Source organism: Anomaloglossus baeobatrachus (genome assembly GCF_048569485.1).
Source record: "Anomaloglossus baeobatrachus isolate aAnoBae1 chromosome 5 unlocalized genomic scaffold, aAnoBae1.hap1 SUPER_5_unloc_19, whole genome shotgun sequence".
Lineage (NCBI taxonomy): Eukaryota > Metazoa > Chordata > Amphibia > Anura > Aromobatidae > Anomaloglossus > Anomaloglossus baeobatrachus.
The window spans coordinates 300,596-319,743 of NW_027441794.1; the positions used below are offsets into that span (position 1 = coordinate 300,596).

Below are 19,148 nucleotides of genomic sequence, written 5' to 3' on the forward strand. Positions count from 1 at the left end.
GTAATTCTACTCGTAGGTGGACGTTGCCGCTAGGGTAACGTTCCTTATACTGCGTCTGGCAGTTGTTCGTATCCTCGCACACTAGGGGAGCGAACAGAGGTAGGAGCTTTGTGCGGCTTACGCTGCTGTTCGTCTCTTTTGCACCACTAGAAGAGCGGACCTAGGCAGGTGCCATATCTAGTGGTTCGTGTCCTCGCACACTAGTGGAGCGAACGCAGGTAGGAGCTTTGTGCGGCTTACGCTGCTGTTCGTCTCTTTTGCACCACTAGAAGAGCGGACCTAGGTAGGTGCCATTTCGCACACATTGCCTTTGTCTCTGTGATTGTTAACAGAGATCATTCCACACACCCTCCAAGTAAGGGAGGAATTGCTTTACTTACTTATTATATCCTTCTGTGAGTTAACAGAGGTATTGCACTCTGCCATAGTCTGCAGCAAAGTCTTTGCACGGTGGACCCTGACTGTCTGATACTCCTTTCGGTTATTATCAGACAGCCCCCCGTAACATTAGGACTGAGCCAAGGGTCTGGCAGTTATGGCAGAATATCAGCAGTTACACCGTTACATACAAGTACTTGAGTCACGGCTCAAGAGTATAGAGGATAAACCTCAGACCATGGTGACATCTGCACATGATCCTCGACTTGCTCTGCCAAACAGATATTCTGGCGATGCCAGATCATGTCGTGGTTTCATTAGTCAGTGTCAGATACACCTAGAGGTCAACTCTTCTCGCTTCTCTACGGAGAGGTCCAGAGTAGGCTTTATCATCTCATTACTTCAGGACAAAGCCTTAGAATGGGCGACTCCCCTATGGGAGCGCTCTGATGTGGTTACTCTGAGACATCAAGACTTTCTTGATGCTCTTAAGGCGGTATTCATGGGTCCGCAGGTTACCCATGATGCGGCCCTGAGACTGTTAGATCTATCTCAGGGTTCGTTATCCACTAGTTCTTATGCCATTGCTTTTAGAACTCTGGTGGCAGAACTAGATTGGCCAGAGAAGGTGTTGATTCCTATCTTCTGGAGAGGGTTGGCAGGCTATGTCAAGGATGCCCTTGCTACTCGTGAGGTCCCTGCTTCTCTGGAGGACTTGATCACAGTTGCAACGAGGATCGATGTACGCCATAAGGAACGTAGACTCGAGGTCTCTTCCTCACGCCCTAAGCATCGGGCTATTCCAGTTGTTGAGGGTCCACTACCATCTTCCTCAGCATCTGAAACATCTCCCACTCCTATGGAGTTAGGTCATACGTTCTCCAGACTACGCAAGTCTGGTCCTCCTATATGTTACGTATGTCGTCAGGCTGGGCACTATGCCAACAAGTGTCCTAGTCGTCAGGGAAACTCCCTGGCCTAGTAACCATTAGAGGGGGGTTACTAGAGACGTCTTCTGCACCCTCTAAGTGTTGTATCCCAGGTCAGCTCTCGTTATCTGAGAATACATGGCCTATTATGGCTTTTGTGGATTCCGGAGCTGACGGGATTTTTGTGTCCTCAGGATTTGTAAAGGGACACAATATTCCCTCTATCATGTTAGAGGCGCCTATTCCTGTCCGTGTTGTTAATGGAACTATGTTGTCTGACTCCATTACATTGAGGACAGTTCCCTTGCGCCTTTCCCTGTCTCAGGGTCACATAGAGGAGATTTCTTTTCTTGTTTTGCCTGAGGGTATAGACGACGTCCTTCTGGGTCTTCCATGGCTTCGGACTCATGCTCCTCACATTGACTGGGAGTCTGACAGCATTATTAGTTGGGGTTCGAAATGTCAGTCCCGATGTCTTCCCTTACCACCTAAGGTCGTTGCGGTTGCATCAACTGATCTCTCTCCCATACCTACACCCTATTTGGATTTCGCTGACGTGTTCTCCAAACAGGGTGCTGAGGTTCTTCCACCCCATAGGCCGTATGACTGTGCCATAGACCTTATCCCAGGTTCGGTTCCACCTAAAGGCAGGGTTTACCCCCTGTCGATACCTGAGTCGGAGGCCATGTCGACCTATATAAGAGAGAGTTTAGAGAAGGGGTTCATTCGTAAGTCTGTCTCTCCCGCGGGAGCTGGGTTTTTCTTTGTTCGGAAGAAAGAGGGTGATTTGCGTCCCTGCATAGATTACAGGGGTCTCAACGCAATCACAATAAAGAACAAATACCCATTACCTTTAATTTCGGAGCTCTTTGACAGACTGAGAGGAGCTCAAGTTTTTACGAAGTTGGATCTGCGGGGTGCGTATAACTTGGTACGAATTCGAAAGGGTGACGAATGGAAGACCGCTTTTAACACCCGAGACGGTCACTATGAATACCTCGTCATGCCTTTTGGGTTATGTAATGCACCCGCAGTATTTCAGGACTTCGTAAACGATGTGTTCAGGGATTTACTGTTATCCTCAGTAGTGGTGTATCTGGACGACATCCTGATTTTTTTCTCCTGATCTGGAGACTCATCGTCAGGATGTCGTTCGTGTCCTTTCCCGTTTAAGGGAGCACTCATTGTTTGCTAAACTCGAGAAATGTGTATTCGAGCAGTCCTCATTGCCTTTTTTGGGTTACATTATCTCACAAGAGGGTCTGGCTATGGATCCTGCGAAGCTCTCTGCTGTCCTGCAATGGTCCGAACCTCGTTCCTTGAAGGCGGTGCAACGCTTCTTAGGATTCATAAATTATTACAGGCAGTTCATACCCCATTTTTCTACTTTGGTGGCCCCTTTGGTGGCCTTGACTAAGAAAGGTGCTAATCCCAAAGCCTGGTCTACTGAGACATCTCAGGCTTTTGAGGCAGTAAAAAGACACTTTTCAACTGCTCCCGTTCTTCAAAGACCCGATGAGAATAAGCCCTTCCTCTTAGAGGTTGATGCCTCTTCAGTGGGTGCTGGTGCGGTCTTGTATCAAAAGAACGGTGCAGGTAGAAAAAGGCCGTGTTTCTTCTTTGCTAAAACCTTTTCACCGGCAGAGAGAAACTATACCATTGGGGATAGGGAACTGCTCGCCTTGAGATTAGCCTTGGAGGAGTGGCGTCACTTGCTGGAAGGAGCGAAACATCCTTTCCAGGTCTATACAGACCATAAGAATCTGACGTACTTACAAACCGCTCAGCGTCTGAATCCTCGCCAAGCCCGCTGGTCCTTGTTTTTCTCCCGCTTTCACTTCTCCATCAACTATCTGTCTGGGAGTAAGAATAACAAGGCAGACGCCCTGTCTCGCTCTATGCTTTCTACCCAGGAAGAGATTGACGAACCTCGTCTTATCCTTCCCTCCAGGGTTTTTCATACGCTCTCCCCTGTGACGTTAGACCAAATCCCACCGGGCAAGACCTTTGTTCCGCCTGATCGACAGAATGATATACTGTCATGGGCCCACACCTCAAAGGTGGGTGGGCATTTTGGTATTAGGCGGACACGAGAGTTACTGGAGAGGTGGTATTGGTGGCCACACTTAGCCAGCCACGTCAAGAGATATGTCGGTTCCTGCTACTCGTGTGCTCGCAACCGTCCATTACGGCAGAGACCGGCTGGGCTCTTGCATCCTTTACCAGTGCCAGATAGACCATGGGAGGTGGTAGGCATGGACTTTGTGGGTGATCTTCCATGTTCACAGGGACATAGATTTGTGTGGGTCATTACGGACCATTTCTCCCGGATGGTTCATCTCGTACCGTTATCGAGAATCCCATCTTCCAGGGTACTAGCCAAACTATTCCTCAAGCATGTCTTTAGGCTTCACGGGATGCCAGATCGTATCATTTGTGATAGAGGCCCGCAATTTACTTCCTGTTTCTGGCGAGATCTTTGTAGCCTTCTGCAAATTGAGTTGAATCTCTCTTCGGCATACCATCCGGAGACTAATGGTTTGGTTGAACGTACCAATCAATCTATGATTATATACCTTCGACACTTTGTTGCTGAGAACCACGATAACTGGTCCTCCCTCCTACCCTGGGCAGAATTTGCCCTTAACAATTCGCTGGCTGAGGCCACTGGGCAGACACCGTTCGTACTCAATAATGGGCAACACCCTAGGGTACCGGTACCGTTTCCCGCTGCTGCACCTCCTCCTCTTGTGGCCGACTGGGCAACTAATGCCAGAGAGGTTTGGGATTGGACTCAAGAGTCGATCCAAGCAGCTAAGGACCGTATGAAGACGGTGTCCGATCGGTTTCGTCGCCCGGCTCCTGTCTTTTCTCCAGGGGACTTTGTGTGGCTCTCTGCAAAACACGTGAGACTTAGAGTGAGCTCTGTCAAATTTGCTCCTCGCTTCCTGGGTCCTTATGAGGTTCTTCGACAGGTAAATCCTGTAGTCTATCAATTGAAGTTACCTGTCCATCTTAGGATTCATGACAAATTCCATGTCTCACTGCTAAAGCCGGCTATTTTACCTCACGCTCGTGAAGTGCACTCTCCTGCCTCTGATTCCTCTCGCTCTAGCTATGAGGTACGAGCCATAGTTGGTTCTAAGATGGTTAGAGGGCGCAGGTTCTTCTTGATAGATTGGGAGGGCTATGGCCCGGAACATCGCTCTTGGGAGCCTGAGGAGGCTGTCCATGCTCCCGACTTAGTTGCCGATTACCTGCGTCGCCGGGAGGGGGGCCCTTGAGGGGGAGGTACTGTTACGGTTGCTGCGAGCACTGGAGACTATGTCCAGATTTCTTGCTACTGCACATGTGCGAGCGCTGGAGACTAAGTCCAGATTTCTTGCTACTGCACATGTGCGAGCGCTGGAGACTAAGTCCAGATTTCATGCTACTGCACATGTGCGAGCGCTGGAGACTAAGTCCAGATTTCGTGCTACTGCACATGTGCGAGCGCTGGAGACTAAGTCCAGATTTCTTGCTACTGCACATGTGCGAGCGCCGGAGACTAAGTCCAATCTTGGAGCCATTGCACATGTGTGGGTGACATCATCGCTGACACGAGGTCACATGTCTCTGACACCTTCTATGCCGATTGGTCGCTGGTCATGTGCTTGTGACGTCTTGCTCGGTGATAGGCCAGCATGACGTCACTCCTGTCGTTCTGGCAGCGGATTGGCTCTGGTGTCCTCCATCTTGGATGAGGCACAGAGTCTATATAAGACCCTGACACACGCCGCATGGTGCTCAGTCCTCTTGGTTCATGCATATGAGTAGACGCTCTGTGCGCGTTCCTCTAGGCATTCCTCTGTCTATGCTAGGTGAGCGCTACCGGCAGGGTAGCGTTCTTATACCTTACAGCTTCGGCTGCTGTCCGTATCCTTACCTCTTAGGGGAGCGGACATAGGCAGGTGCCTGAGGCACATGGTCTGGCTGGGCCTTGTGATTCTACTCGTAGGTGGACGTTGCCGCTAGGGTAACGTTCCTTATACTGCGTCTGGCAGTTGTTCGTATCCTCGCACACTAGGGGAGCGAACAGAGGTAGGAGCTTTGTGCGGCTTACGCTGCTGTTCGTCTCTTTTGCACCACTAGAAGAGCGGACCTAGGCAGGTGCCATATCTAGTGGTTCGTGTCCTCGCACACTAGTGGAGCGAACGCAGGTAGGAGCTTTGTGCGGCTTACGCTGCTGTTCGTCTCTTTTGCACCACTAGAAGAGCGGACCTAGGTAGGTGCCATTTCGCACACATTGCCTTTGTCTCTGTGATTGTTAACAGAGATCATTCCACACACCCTCCAAGTAAGGGAGGAATTGCTTTACTTACTTATTATATCCTTCTGTGAGTTAACAGAGGTATTGCACTCTGCCATAGTCTGCAGCAAAGTCTTTGCACGGTGGACCCTGACTGTCTGATACTCCTTTCGGTTATTATCAGACAGCCCCCCGTAACAAGCGGTGCCCCGGGGACACTGTTGGAGCTCGTGAAAGTCTATGCAGGCGACAATAACTGAGACAACACCAGAGGGTGCAATTCCAAGGTCTTTACTCACACTTCCTGGGCTTAAGCACACTGGTGCCTCTGGACTGCTGAGATCCACTGTCAGGGACCTCCGCCGATCCTGGGTAATTCCTGGAGTGAAAGCCGGTACCCTTCTCTCAAGTGTCTCTGTCTGCAGCTGTCTCCTTAAACCTTGCCTTTGTAGGATGAACCTGGCTCGGCCTCCACAACAGCCTCCGGGCTGGGAGCTCGCCTGACGGTTATTTGCCCCCTTTCTAGAGGTTCTGCTGTGGGCTGTGGCCCGGGGAGTTTGCAACTTTCCCTGGGCTTCGGTTTTTACTGTTGGAGATGATTTTTCACTCCTCCGGTTTCTAGGGACCGTCCCCTGTTGCAGCTTGATCCCTCCACCGATGTTCCTGTGGAACAGGCCACCAGCTCAAAAGCTCTCTGTGGCCCTGGAATCCCTTCTCTTCCTCTGCTTGGTGTCACCTGGACCCTCTGAGTCCCAGGATCTTCACCAGGAAGCGTCACTTTCTTCTCTTAGCTCCTGTCTGACTAGAGCTTTCTTTCTGCTTCTCCTTCTTGTCTGCCTCACGCAGACCTCCTCCTCCTTCCTCCCTCTCCAACTTCAACTTCCACTCTCTCCTCTACTTGACCTTCCTTTCCCTGTCTGCTCTCTGGTGGCTCCTCCCACCTCCCCAGTTGCTAAGCTGTACCCTATAGGAGCAGGGATGGGTCTTACGGCCCCTCCCAGCATGCAGCATGGGAGGGTAGCTGCCACTGTCCCTGGTCCCAGTGTGTACCTAACAATGGGTGTAGTGTAGATTTGCCTGGGGACCGGCGTTCACTCCTTTCCTTACCTAGAATGGGACATCACACCACTGGCTGGGGTGCAATGTTCCTGTGGCGACGGAAGCCTCAGGGGCGCCACAGCAGTGTAGCACCCAGGGATATGGGGTACTCGGTTCCGGGTTATTTACGCTCTGGGGATATCACGATGGTGGCTGTTACCCGGTTCCGTGCCCTGGCCCCTTTTTGTAATGGGGGATTTTTACAGGGGATATTTGAATAGAGGTTATTCGTGACGCCACTTGCGGTGTTGCAGCTAAGTGTAGGAAGCCGCCGCTGCAGTGTCTCTACTGGGGCTGATGGTATGAGCAACTAGTATGATAGTCCCTCCGCAAGTAGGGTATTGCCCCAGCGGGTATATGGTGCAGTCAGCGTCGGAAGAAGGAGTCCAGATATTGATTCAGTGCAACTGGTTTACTCACGTTGGGATGGTTGCCCGAGGCTGGCTGGTTTTGCCTCCAGGTCCCCTTCGTCCCAGTGCCAGTCTGGTTCTTTGGTACCTTCTTCCCCTGCACCTGTCTCTGGTAAGTGGGTCCCCCTAGTATGGAACACTGGGGGTTCCCGGTCTGTGGTTTGTCCACCTTTGTCCGCCTGATGGTAGCGTGAATCCTGTGGGGTTGCAGTCTCTGGTCCTTTCTCCAGTTCTCTCTTTGCTACGGAGTCTTCAAATTCTTTAGGGTCAGCAAGGTCCTTGATGGTCCCCTTTGCTGTGCAGGTGTTAACAGGTCGACTTAAAGCTCTTTCCTGTCCTAGGGTCCTGTACCCCGTCGGTACGTAGTTCCGGGAATACTTCACCGGCAACCACCTCTCCTGGGTACCAGGTCATCGTCAACCCGAGTCAGGATGTTGCTCAGTCACACCTCTCACTTTCACTGTCAACTTTCAACAGTCACCGCAGTTCTGACTATGTCTGCTCCCTTTCACTGCAGACTTCCTTCTCCTTTCTGTGTCCTGACTTCTCTCCACAGTTTGGGATTACCTGGGTTCTTGGTGTTACTGGCACTGGGGTTCTGAGTCCCTAAGGGTGTAGGCCCTGCATCCTGGTGGGTATGCAGAACTTTGTAGCACCCCGATGGATTAAGGTTCGCTACATTAGCGTACATAGAATGTGTGGACAAGTTAGAAAATCACTTGTAGAATGATATTATGATGGCCTGTAGAAGATATCGGAGGGTGTTGATGCTGTTTCCTTCCTAGATTCCTGGCATTATATAAGATGAATCTACCTTATCTGTATTTTGTGCTGCTGAATGTGATAATTTAGTCCCTGCAACACCAGGTCCAGTCTTTTTGATCAAACTTTGCTTTTATGATGGACAACATTAAATGTCCAGTGAGATCCAAGTGTGAATTTCTGTACAATAGTTTCCCTTTAGGGTAAGTTCACACAGTGCGTTTTTCGCTGCGTTTTTCGGGTGCATTTTTGCCCAGAAAACTGCATGACTTTGCTTCCCCAGTAAAGTCTATGAGTTTTCATTTTTGCTGTCTGCACACCGCATTTTTTTTAGCTGCGTTTTTGTGGTGCCCACAAAAACGCAGCATGTCAATTATTTTTGCGTTTTTCACTGCATTTTCCACCCATTGAATTCAATCAGATGTTTAAAAACGCGATGAAAAACGCAAATTGCAAATATAGCTGCGTTTTAGTGCGTTTCTATGACTAAAAACGCAGCTATAAACGCAAGGGGTGGGTAGTAAAGTGACATGTACAGGAAGAGGATTCCTTCTGTCAGTAAACACAGAAGCGTGAATCCTCCCGGTACCGCCACCGCTGCTTCCACTTCCCGCCGGTGCTATGTCTGCTCCCGTGCGGCGCCATGGCCGGGCAGGAGGTGGAAGCAGCTGCGAAATCAAAAGTGAACAGTAGAAAAAAAAAGTCATACTCACCTGTCTGCAGACTCCCGGTGCCATGTCCGCTCCCTGCTCCTCTCCCGGTACCGCCACCTTTGCTCCAGCTGTGTGCTGGCTCCCAGGCAGCACGTCCGATGGATGCAGGACCTGGCGGTGATCACCTGATGCGGTCACATGATGCGGCACCTGACGCATCAGCTGATCGCAAGTCTCGCGGTGATGCCGGCTTTTACCGCCCGGCTGGCTCCTGGTGCGATCGGACAGGAGTCAGAGCACAGATGTGTGTTTTGTTTTTTTTTTGTTTTTTTTTTTGCACCGATGCATCAGCTGATTGTATAAACAGCTCTTATACAATCAGCTGCTGTGTCATGTGATTCAGGTCCTTGAACCTGACACATCATCTGGTTGCTTTGCCTTCCAGCAAACCGATCAGATGATATTGAATCCGGATTGGACTGCGCGGGACCCTTGACCCAGGATTACTGCGGAGGGGGGAGGTTTTTTTTATTTCAATAAAGATGGAGTCCCTAATTGTGTTGTGTTTTATTTCTAATAAAAATATTTTTCTGTGTGTTGTGTTTTTTCTTATCTTTACTAGAAATTCATGGTGGCTATGTCTAATATTGGCGTGACACCATGAATTTCGGGCTTAGGGCCAGCTGATAATATACAGCTAGCCCTAACCCCATTGTTACCCAGCGAGCCACCCGGCATCAGGACAGCTGGAAGAGTTGGATACAGCGTCAGAAGATGGCACTTCTATGAAAGCGCCATTTTCTGGGGTGGCTGCAGACTGCAATTCGCAGCAGGGGTGCCCAGAAAGCATGGGCACCCTGCGCTGTGGATTCCAATCCCCAGCTGCCTAGTTGTACCTGGCTGGACTCAAAAATTGGGCGAAGCCCACGTCATTTTTTTAAAAAATTATTTCATGCAATTCATGAAATAATTAAAAAAAAAGGGCTTCCCAATATTTTTGGTTCCCAGCCGGGTACAAATAGGCAGTTGGGGGCAGCCTGTACCTGCCTGCTGTACCTGGCTAGCATGCAAAAATATGGCGAAGCCCATGTCATTCTTTTGGGGGGCAAAAAACTCCTGCATACGGTCCTGGATAAAGGATGCTGAGCCTTGCAGTTCTGCAGCTGCTGTCTGCTCTCCTGCATACACTAGTGGATGGAGTATGCTGAGCCTTAGTTCTGCTCCCCCTGCCTCTCCCTCCAGCATACAGTCCTGGATGGAGCATGCTGAGCCTTGTAGTTCTGCAGCTGTCTGCTCTCCTGCATACACTAGTGGAGAATGAAGAACATATTGAAGAAGGAAATGACAGACCTTTTTTTTTTTTTCAACAATCTTTATGACATTGTTCACTGATAAAAAAAAACGCATTATAACGCAGTGAGCAAAAACGCAGCAAAATGTAGCAAAAAATGCACCAAAATGCGGTAAAAACGCATGCGTTATTGCCGCAGGTGCGTTTTTGCTCATTTTTTGCAGCACAAAAACGCACAAAAACGCCGCGTTGAAATAACGCAGTGTGTGAACTTAGACTTATTTTGACTTTTCAGTTTTCTTTAAAACCGACTAACTTCAACAGAATTGCAATAAACTGCAAAAAAAAGACCATTCCCCATCTGCCGTGATCTGTCCCTCAGCTGTGCGTGGCTGATGGCTCTAATATACAGATAAGAGCCACCGGGCCCATCCTCTAATCACCCAGAGATGTGTCACCGCTCGTTACTAATTATTTTATTGATGAAGACGCATGAATTTGACTATTTCAGTACATTTGTTACTGTCTATACTCACACTTATTCACTATTTATTGGCTTCATCTTTGTTAACACCATACTGTACATACACACATCTTCTAATCATATTATAAAGCTTCTATGAAATCGTCATATAGACACACAGATAATTATGAAATGACATCTATACTTTGATTATTTACACACACACACAGATAATCTTATTACATCTGGACAAACGGCCCATAGCCCAGCCCTACCCTCACAGTCCCCCCTTAATAAAATATCTGTGACTGTTGTCAACCTTAAATTTTTAAAACTTTATCATTTAGACATATTTTCATTTGGAACTTATCTGTGAACCACCCCTGTTGTGAATACGTTTTCCAGTTTGGAGCTCCCTCTTGTGGTCAGTGCTGGCGGTGCAATTGATGTGTGGAAGGGAAGCGACACACCTGCAGAGGACTGGCAATCAGGGTCTGATTGGGCTATTTAACTTAGTAGCTTTCTCTTGTTACTTGTCAATTGCTCCTGTGTGTCCAGTACATTCTGCAACCAGCTCTGCTCACTTCCTGAACTTCCCTCAGATAAGTGGTCTTGGACCTCTGCTGTTTGTTTACCACCTTTTGTTGTTGTTCTGCTTTGATACTATGCATGATTCCTAATTTGTCTGTGTGGAGTTCGTGGTGGAATGGGATCATTCCCTGCTGGGAATGTCTGTATACTTAGTGCCATGATTCTGCAAGATTTGTGTTTTGTCATGCCTGGTATTATTCAGTCCCTCATCTGTATTAGTGTTTTTTGGATCCCAGTAACATCTGAGTGCTGGTACAGTGGGGGAGAGGTTTAGTAACCTCAGGATTTTTCCATATCAGTAGTGCTAGTATTCATTAGGGTTTTTACGGTTGCAGACAGTTGCGCTTTCCTATCCTTTTCTATAAAGATAGTTTGGGCCTCACCTTTGCTAAAATCTGTCCTTTCTGGCTTTGTATTGTGTTCTTCTATATCATCGTAGCCTTTACATGTGGGGGGCTATCTATCTATCTTTGGGGACTACTCCGAGGCAGATTAGCTTTCTTATATTTCTATCTGTGAGATTATTTAGTTCTCCGGCTTTGTCAAGGCGTCCAGGTCATCGTAGGCACACCCCACGGCTAATGTTAGTTGTGTATCAGGATTAGGTCTGCAGTCCATTAAGTTTCCAGCCACTCTGTTACCTTTTTGGGAATCCGCATTATTGGATCCTCCCCTGTCCCTGAATCATAACCCCCCCGCCCCCTTGGTTGTAATTAGATGTAATTGGTCCAACTATAGATGTAATACTTTCATTAGGGCACATTATCCTGACCAAGGAAGGTTGAATCTAGATCTTATCTTGAGATCAGCACATAACCAAAAAACATCTGCTACAGATTGTCTGTGGTTATTTTTCCAGATATTAAACGAGACGGAGGATACTTACATAACGTATTTTTCGTTTTATAAGACGCACCTGATTATAAGACGCACACCCAAATTTGGTGAAGGAATAGAGAATTTAATAAATGGGGTCGTCTTATAATGCCAGTGTCCGTCTAACAAATCATATAGGTTATATGTCCCTCATAGCCCCCCGTCCTAAAATTAGCCCCCTTAATCTGGATATGGCCACCTTATATTGAATATAGCCCCCTTGTGCTGGCACATGTCCCCCAGTGATGCCACATGTCCCTTATGCCTGGTACACGGCCACTGTGGCTGGCACACGGCCCCCAGTGATGCCACATGTCCCCAATGGCTGGCATATGTCCTCTATGGCTGGCACACGGCCCCCTGTGGCTGGCACACGTCCTCTGTGGCTGGCACACGGCCCCCTATTGCTGTACATCGACCACTGTGGCTGGCACACAGCCCACTGTGGCTGGCACACAGCCCCCTATTGCTGCACAAGGCCCACTGTGGCTGGCATACCTCACCCTGTGTTAGATATCGCCCCCATGCTGCTGCTTATAGTAAAATAAACTCTTTCCTTACCTTCTCCAGCACTGTCCTCACTCGTGTCTCCCTCCGTGTGGTTGAGCTCCGACCTCATGCACTTCCTGGTTCTCAGTGCCGGTCATGTGATCGGTACAGCAGAGTGACATCTCTGTGTGCCTGATCACAGCAGCAGGAGGGAGACAAGGGAGACACGCTGGAGGAGGTAAGGAAAGAGTTTTTTATTTTACTATGGGCAGCAGCATGGGGGCCATATGTAACACAGGGGGGCATGTGCGATAAAAGGGGAGCACAGGCACATATAATATGTGCCGCTCCCCCAGCCCTTCACCACGGTGCGGTTTCAGCACCACGGTGATGGACAGCGGCTGTGCATATTATATGAGCAGGAGCAGGAAATCTAAGACTGCAGCCGTCACCAGCTCACCAGCCTCTATCAGCCTCCACCACCGCTCCAGATCGGCCCCCACCTCCCCTGGACCCTGCAGTATATAATCCGTATATTCGGATTATAAGACGCACCCCCTACTTTCCCCCAAAATTTGGGGGAACAAAAGTGCGTCTTATAAAGCAAAAAATACGGTACTTACATAGTTACTTAGGTTGAAAAAAGACCTAGGTCCATCTAGTTCAACCTTCCTCCACCAGTTCTACATTTGGTCACTAAGTCATTTATAACCAACAATGTTGTGTGTACTGAGGAAATCATCCAGCCCTTTTTTAAAAGCTGTTATAGTGTCTGCCATTACTACCTCTTGTGGTAGGGCATTCCACAGTCTGACTGCTCTAACTGTAAAGAACCCTTTCCTATTTAGCTGCCGGAATCGCTTTTCTTCCACTCGCAGTGTATGCCCCCTGGTCTGTAGTATTGTCTTTGGAAGAAATAAGTCATGTGCCAGTCCATTATATTGACCACACATGTATTTATACAAATAAATGAGATCTACTCTGAGACGTCTTTTTTTCTCAGCTAAACATATCTAACTTTTTCAACCTGTCATCATATGGGAGACCTTCCATTCCTTGTAGTAGTCTAGTTGCCCACCTTTCAACTGACTCTAACTTCTGAATGTCCTTTTTAAAATGTGGAGCCCAAAACTAGATCCCATATTCCAGATGTGGCTTTACAGGTGATTTATAGAGGAGTAACAATACGTTGGGATCATGGGATCTAATCTCTCTTTTTATACACCCTAAAATCTTGTTTGCTTTAGCAGCTGCTGCTTGACATTGAGTACTGTTGCTCAGCTTATTTGTAATGAGAATACCCAAGTCCTTCTCCTGTTCTGTAGTCCCGAGTTTACTTCTATTTAATGTATACGCAGTTATAGGATTACTCCGTCCTAGGTGCATTACTTTATATTTATCAACATTAAATCTCATTTGCCAAGTAGCTGTGCATTCTGACATCTTATCCAGATCTTTTTGTAATATTGTACTATCAAGGTCAGTTTTTAATATCCTACATAGTTTGGTGTCATCAGTAAAGACTGACACTTTACTATCAATCCCATCCACAAGGTCATTAATAAAGAGATTAAAAAGAATTGGTCCTAGCACAGATCCCTGCGGCACCCCACTGCTGACTATAGCTCATTTAGAGAAAGTACCATTTATGACTACTCTTGTTTCCTATCTTGTAGCCAACGCCTTACCCAGTTGCATATAGTTTCCCCTAGTTCTTGCTTCTGGAGCTTTAGTTTAAGGCTATTATGTGGTACAGTATCAAATGCCTTTGCAAAGTCCAAATAAATCACATCAGCTGCATTACCAATATCCAGGTTTGCACTTACCCCCTCATAGAACCCCAACAGGTTGGTTAGATATGACTTATCTTTCATGAATCCATTCTGTTTGTGAGTTATTATAATATTTTCTGCAATATATTTTTGCATTTCATCCCTTGAAATGCCCTCAAAAACTTTGCATACTACTGATGTCAGGCTTACTGGACGGTAGTTGCCTGGATCCAGCCTCTTAACTTTCTTAAATATCTGTACCACATCAGCAATCCTCCAATCCTGAGGAACCAACCCTGTTACAAGCGAGTCTAAAAATATGAGATACAGCGGTCTGTTGATTACGGAGCTCAATTCCCTCAATATTCGTGAATGATGCCATCTGGCCCTGGGGATTTGTCACTGTTTAATTTACTCAGACGCAGGCGTACTTCTTCTTGTGTTAAATTAATTATATCGGGTGGTGAACTTTGATTTTTCACTTGTTGAATGATCCCTGGTACAGTCAGTTTCTTGGTGAACACTGATGAGAAATAACTATTTAATATCTCAGTCTTTTGTTTGTCCTGTATAACTAACTAGTTATTATATTTTAAATGGCCGATACTATCCTTTGTTTTCCTTTTGGCATTAATGTATTTATAAAAGATTTTGGGATTGATTTTAATATCCTTGGCGATTTTTGTTTCAGTAGCTAATTTTTGCTTGCTTGATTTCTTTTTTACATTTCCTATTGATATCTTTATACTTATGAAATGCTATTTCTGTATTCTCAGCCTTTAAGATTTTAAACGCCCTTTGTTTGTTTTTTTTTATACTTTGTACAGTCTTATTTATCCAAAGTGGTTTCTTTTTATTCCTGGACATTTTATTACCAGAGGGTATAAGTTTTTTACAGGACTCTAGTAGTATATCCTTAAACTTACCCCATTTATGTTCAGTATCCCCAGTTACCATGACTACACATGACTACATGACCAATCTACACATTTAAGCTCTTCCCTTAATTTGTTGAAATCAGCTTTCCTAAAATTCCAGGTTTCAGCATTTCCCCTTTGAAATGTTCTATTGAATATTACGTTGAAGCTTACCATATTATGATCACTGGTGCCCAAGTGCTCCTGGACCTGTAGATCTGAAATTGTATTTGGTCTGTTTGACAGGACCAGATCTAGCAAATTATCTCCCCTGGTCGATTCATCTACCATCTGAGAGAAGAAATGGTCTTAATTGTAGATAAGAACTTACAGCTTTTAGCACAACCAGTAGATTCTATGTCCCACTGTATGTCTGGATAGTTGAAATCCCCCATACTAAGAACCTGATTATTATTATTAGCTGCCTTTTCAATTTGTTGCAGCATTTCACCCTCTATTTGTTCAGGTATGTTAGGAGGCTTATAGCAACTCCAATTAGAATTTTTCCATTATTCACCTCCCCACATACATTTACCCATACGGACTCTACATTGTTGCAGTTCCCCCCAATGTCATCATTCAACACAGGTTTTAGGTGACATTGGGGGGAACTGCAACAATGTAGAGTCCGTATGGGTAAATGTACATGGGGAGGGGAATAATGGAAAAATTCTAATTTTGGTTGATGCAAGTCTATCCAGGGCCACCTCGTGAACATTGGTGATCTGCTCTTGATAAAGAGCCAAAGCGTGATGAGGCTTCATGTGAACAGTTTGTGACGCTGATTCAGAGAATCCTTCTGAGATCATGGGTGGAATGGCAGCCGCTCTCTGCTTCAGTTGTTTCAGGTCCATCGGTATCTGAGATGTGACGTTAACTCGCGTGTCACTGCCAGTGCTCAGCAGACTGGACCATGGAGACATTAACCTGATGTGATGGGCTCTTTCAAAACTTTTCCCGATATTAGAGAGTCCATAGCTGGCATTTTGTATTAAGGAAAATCACTGAATATATTCATATATGAGTCAGTAGGAAACAAAAACATTCATAAATATATTAGGCTACATCAACTAAACCACATATTTGGGTCTGTGAAATGGCTGAATTAAGTATTTCAGGTTACTCAATTCATACCCTCAACAACAGAAGCTGACGTCACTGGAGCAGATCCCAGATAAGATGTGACACATTTGCAGAAGACTTGATGTGACAGAACAGCAGAAAATCAGAGAACCCATAAAGGGACTCCATTTTCGAAATTATAGCCTTCAGTGACGCAGTGGATGTTGGAGTGAAAATTGCAAATACAGTATATCACAAAGGTTAATACACCCCTATTTTTGTAAATATTTAATTGTATATTTTCATGGGACAACACTGATGATCTGACACTTTGATGCAATGCACAGTAGTCAGTGTACAGCTTGTATAACAATGTAATTTTGGTGTGTCCTTTAAATGACTTAACACACTTCCATTAATGTTAAAACTGCTGACAACAAACATGAGTACACCTCTAAGTGAAATTGCCAAACTGTGCTCAAAATGACAATATTTCATGTGGTCACCATTACTTTCCAGCACTGCCTTAATTCTCTTGTGCATGGAGTTCACTAGAACGTCACAGGAGCTACTGTATCCTCTTCCATGATGATATCACAGATCTGGTGAATGTTAGAGACTTTCTGCTCCTCCACCTTCCATTTGAGGAGACCCCACAGATGCTCAATAGGGTTCAGGTCTGGAGACATGCTTGACCAGTCCAGCACCTTTACCCTCAGTTTGTTTAGCAATGCAGTGGTCGTCTTGGAGGTGTGTTTGGCGTCGTTATAATGTTGGAATACTCTGTTTTGCCATTGACAGATGATGGAACTGAGTGGGGGCTTGTTTTTGTGGGAGAGGAAGTTTATATTGGTATCATATTCACCTACATAATATTTTAGGTGGTGTACCATACTCTACTGGTTCATGCCATGAGGTCTTCTATTAGACTGTGAGCTGTTATTGTCTTAGCAAATAATTCTATTTTACTACATAACTTGCTGTTTCTATGGACGTTTTAAGTAGAAATGTTTAAAAATATTAATTTCAAGCATATTTTATGAAAAAAATAACAGGTTTTATTCTTAGCAGATGGCTGTACCACGAGACCAGTGGGACAACTGACATCTTCAATTTATAAATCAGATGACTTTGAGATCACACAAGATTCAACTAAAGCAAATGCCATTATTCCAGATATCCCATCTTTCTTTCACAGCAAAGATCTATCATCTGATTCTATGAAACGGGTCCTCTCTTCTGAATCATTACAGACTACTAAAATTAATAAAAGTCACAAAAGAGGCATTAGAAAACCAACTGATCTTAAAGAAAAGGAGCCAATTTCACAATTAAAAAATGGAAATAGTTTTCCTCCAGAAACATCATTTGTAAAACATCAAAAAATTCACACAGAGGAGAATAGATTTTCTTGTTCCATTTGTAAGAAATATTTTAATTATAAATCAAACCTTGTACAACATGAGAGAACTCACACAGGGGAGAAGCCATATTCATGTTCAGAATGTGGCAAATGTTTTAACCTGAAATCAAATCTTGTTACACATAAAAGTACTCATACAGGGGAGAAGCCATATTCATGTTCAGAATGTGAGAAATGTTTTATACAGAAATCAAAACTTGTTATACATCAAAGAACTCACACAGGAGAGAAGCCATTTTCATGTTCAGAATGTGGGAAATGTTTTATCCGGAAATCACATCTTGTTACACATCAAAGAACTCACACAGGTGAGAAGCCTTTTTCATGTTCAGAATGTGGGAAATGTTTTATCCGGAAATCACATCTTGTTATACATCAAAGAACTCACACAGGTGAGAAGCCTTTTTCATGTTCAGAATGCGGGAAAAGTTTTAGCCACAAATTAAGTCTTGTTAGCCATGAGATAATTCATACTGGGGAGAAGTCATATTCATGTTCAGAATGTGGAAAATGTTTTAACCGGAAATCAAGTCTTGTTACACATCAAAGAACTCATACGGGGGAGAAGCCTTTTTCATGTTCAGAATGTGGGAAATGTTTTCACTGGAAATCAGAACTTGTTGTACATCAAAGAACTCACACAGGTGAGAAGCCTTTTTCATGTTCAGAATGCGGGAAAAGTTTTAGCCACAAATTAAGTCTTGTTAGCCATGAGATAATTCATACTGGAGAGACGTCATATTCATGTTCAGAATGTGGAAAATGTTTTAACCGGAAATCAAGTCTTGTTACACATCAAAGAACTCATACGGGGGAGAAGTCATATTCATGTTCAGAATGTGGAAAATGTTTTAACCGGAAATCAATTCTTGTTACACATCAAAGAACTCATACGGGGGAGAAGTCATATTCATGTTCAGAATGTGGAAAATGTTTTAACCGGAAATCAAGTCTTGTTACACATCAAAGAACTCATACGGGGCAGAAACCTTTTTCATGTTCAGAATGTGGGAGATGTTTTAACACCAAATCAGATCTAATTAGACATCAGAGAACTCACACAGGGGAAAAGACGTTTTCATGTGTAGAATGTGGGAAATGTTTTGCAAGTAGATCAACTCTTCTTTATCACCAGAGCAGTCACAGAGTGTAGAAGCATTTTTCATGTTCAGAATGTGGGAAATGTTTTCCCCAGAAATTGCATCTTATTAGACACCAAATAACTCACACAGGGGAGAAGCCTTTTTCATGTTCAGAATGTTTTAAACACAAGTGGAACTTTCTTAAACATCAAAAATATCACACAGGGAGTATCCATTATCATACCTAGAATGGGAAAAATGAAAACAAGGAAACTCATATTTTCTTGACCATCAATAATAACTTGCACAGGGACAAAATAAATATTTTATTGACAGATTGTCCAAAAATCATATAACAGACAGTCGTATAATTAAATGAGGAAGGGAAATTACTTTGGAACTTACCATATTTTTTGGACTATAAGATGCACTTCTAACAAAAACTTTTCAGTCATAGGATCAATCGCATACCCTGTAAGGGACTGTAAAATGGGGTGATGTGTACACAGTGTGTATGTGTGTGTGTATATAACTGTATATACAGTGAAGATCACAATTTTCTAAATGTTGCGATCACTGTGTAGTACTACGTGATTATATGCTAATATGAGGAAATTCACAGTATTTTAAACTTATTTCATAAATTGTTTTTTTTCAAAAGCAC

The 19,148-nt window shown here is 45.0% G+C and overlaps 1 protein-coding gene and 1 long non-coding RNA gene across 2 annotated transcripts in view; one reads left to right on the plus strand and one right to left on the minus strand.

The window, feature by feature from the left end:
* The window catches only part of LOC142258946 (uncharacterized), a 450,433-nt gene that overhangs the window by 189,746 nt on the left and 241,539 nt on the right, over positions 1-19,148 (minus strand). The window lies entirely within an intron of this gene.
* Positions 1-19,148, plus strand: part of LOC142258944 (uncharacterized) — a 104,605-nt gene that overhangs the window by 2,004 nt on the left and 83,453 nt on the right. Inside the window, exon 5 of the mRNA XM_075331498.1 lies at positions 17,048-18,551. Within this exon, the coding sequence (XP_075187613.1) occupies positions 17,048-18,551 (1,504 nt within the window). The remainder of the gene's footprint in view (positions 1-17,047; positions 18,552-19,148) is intronic.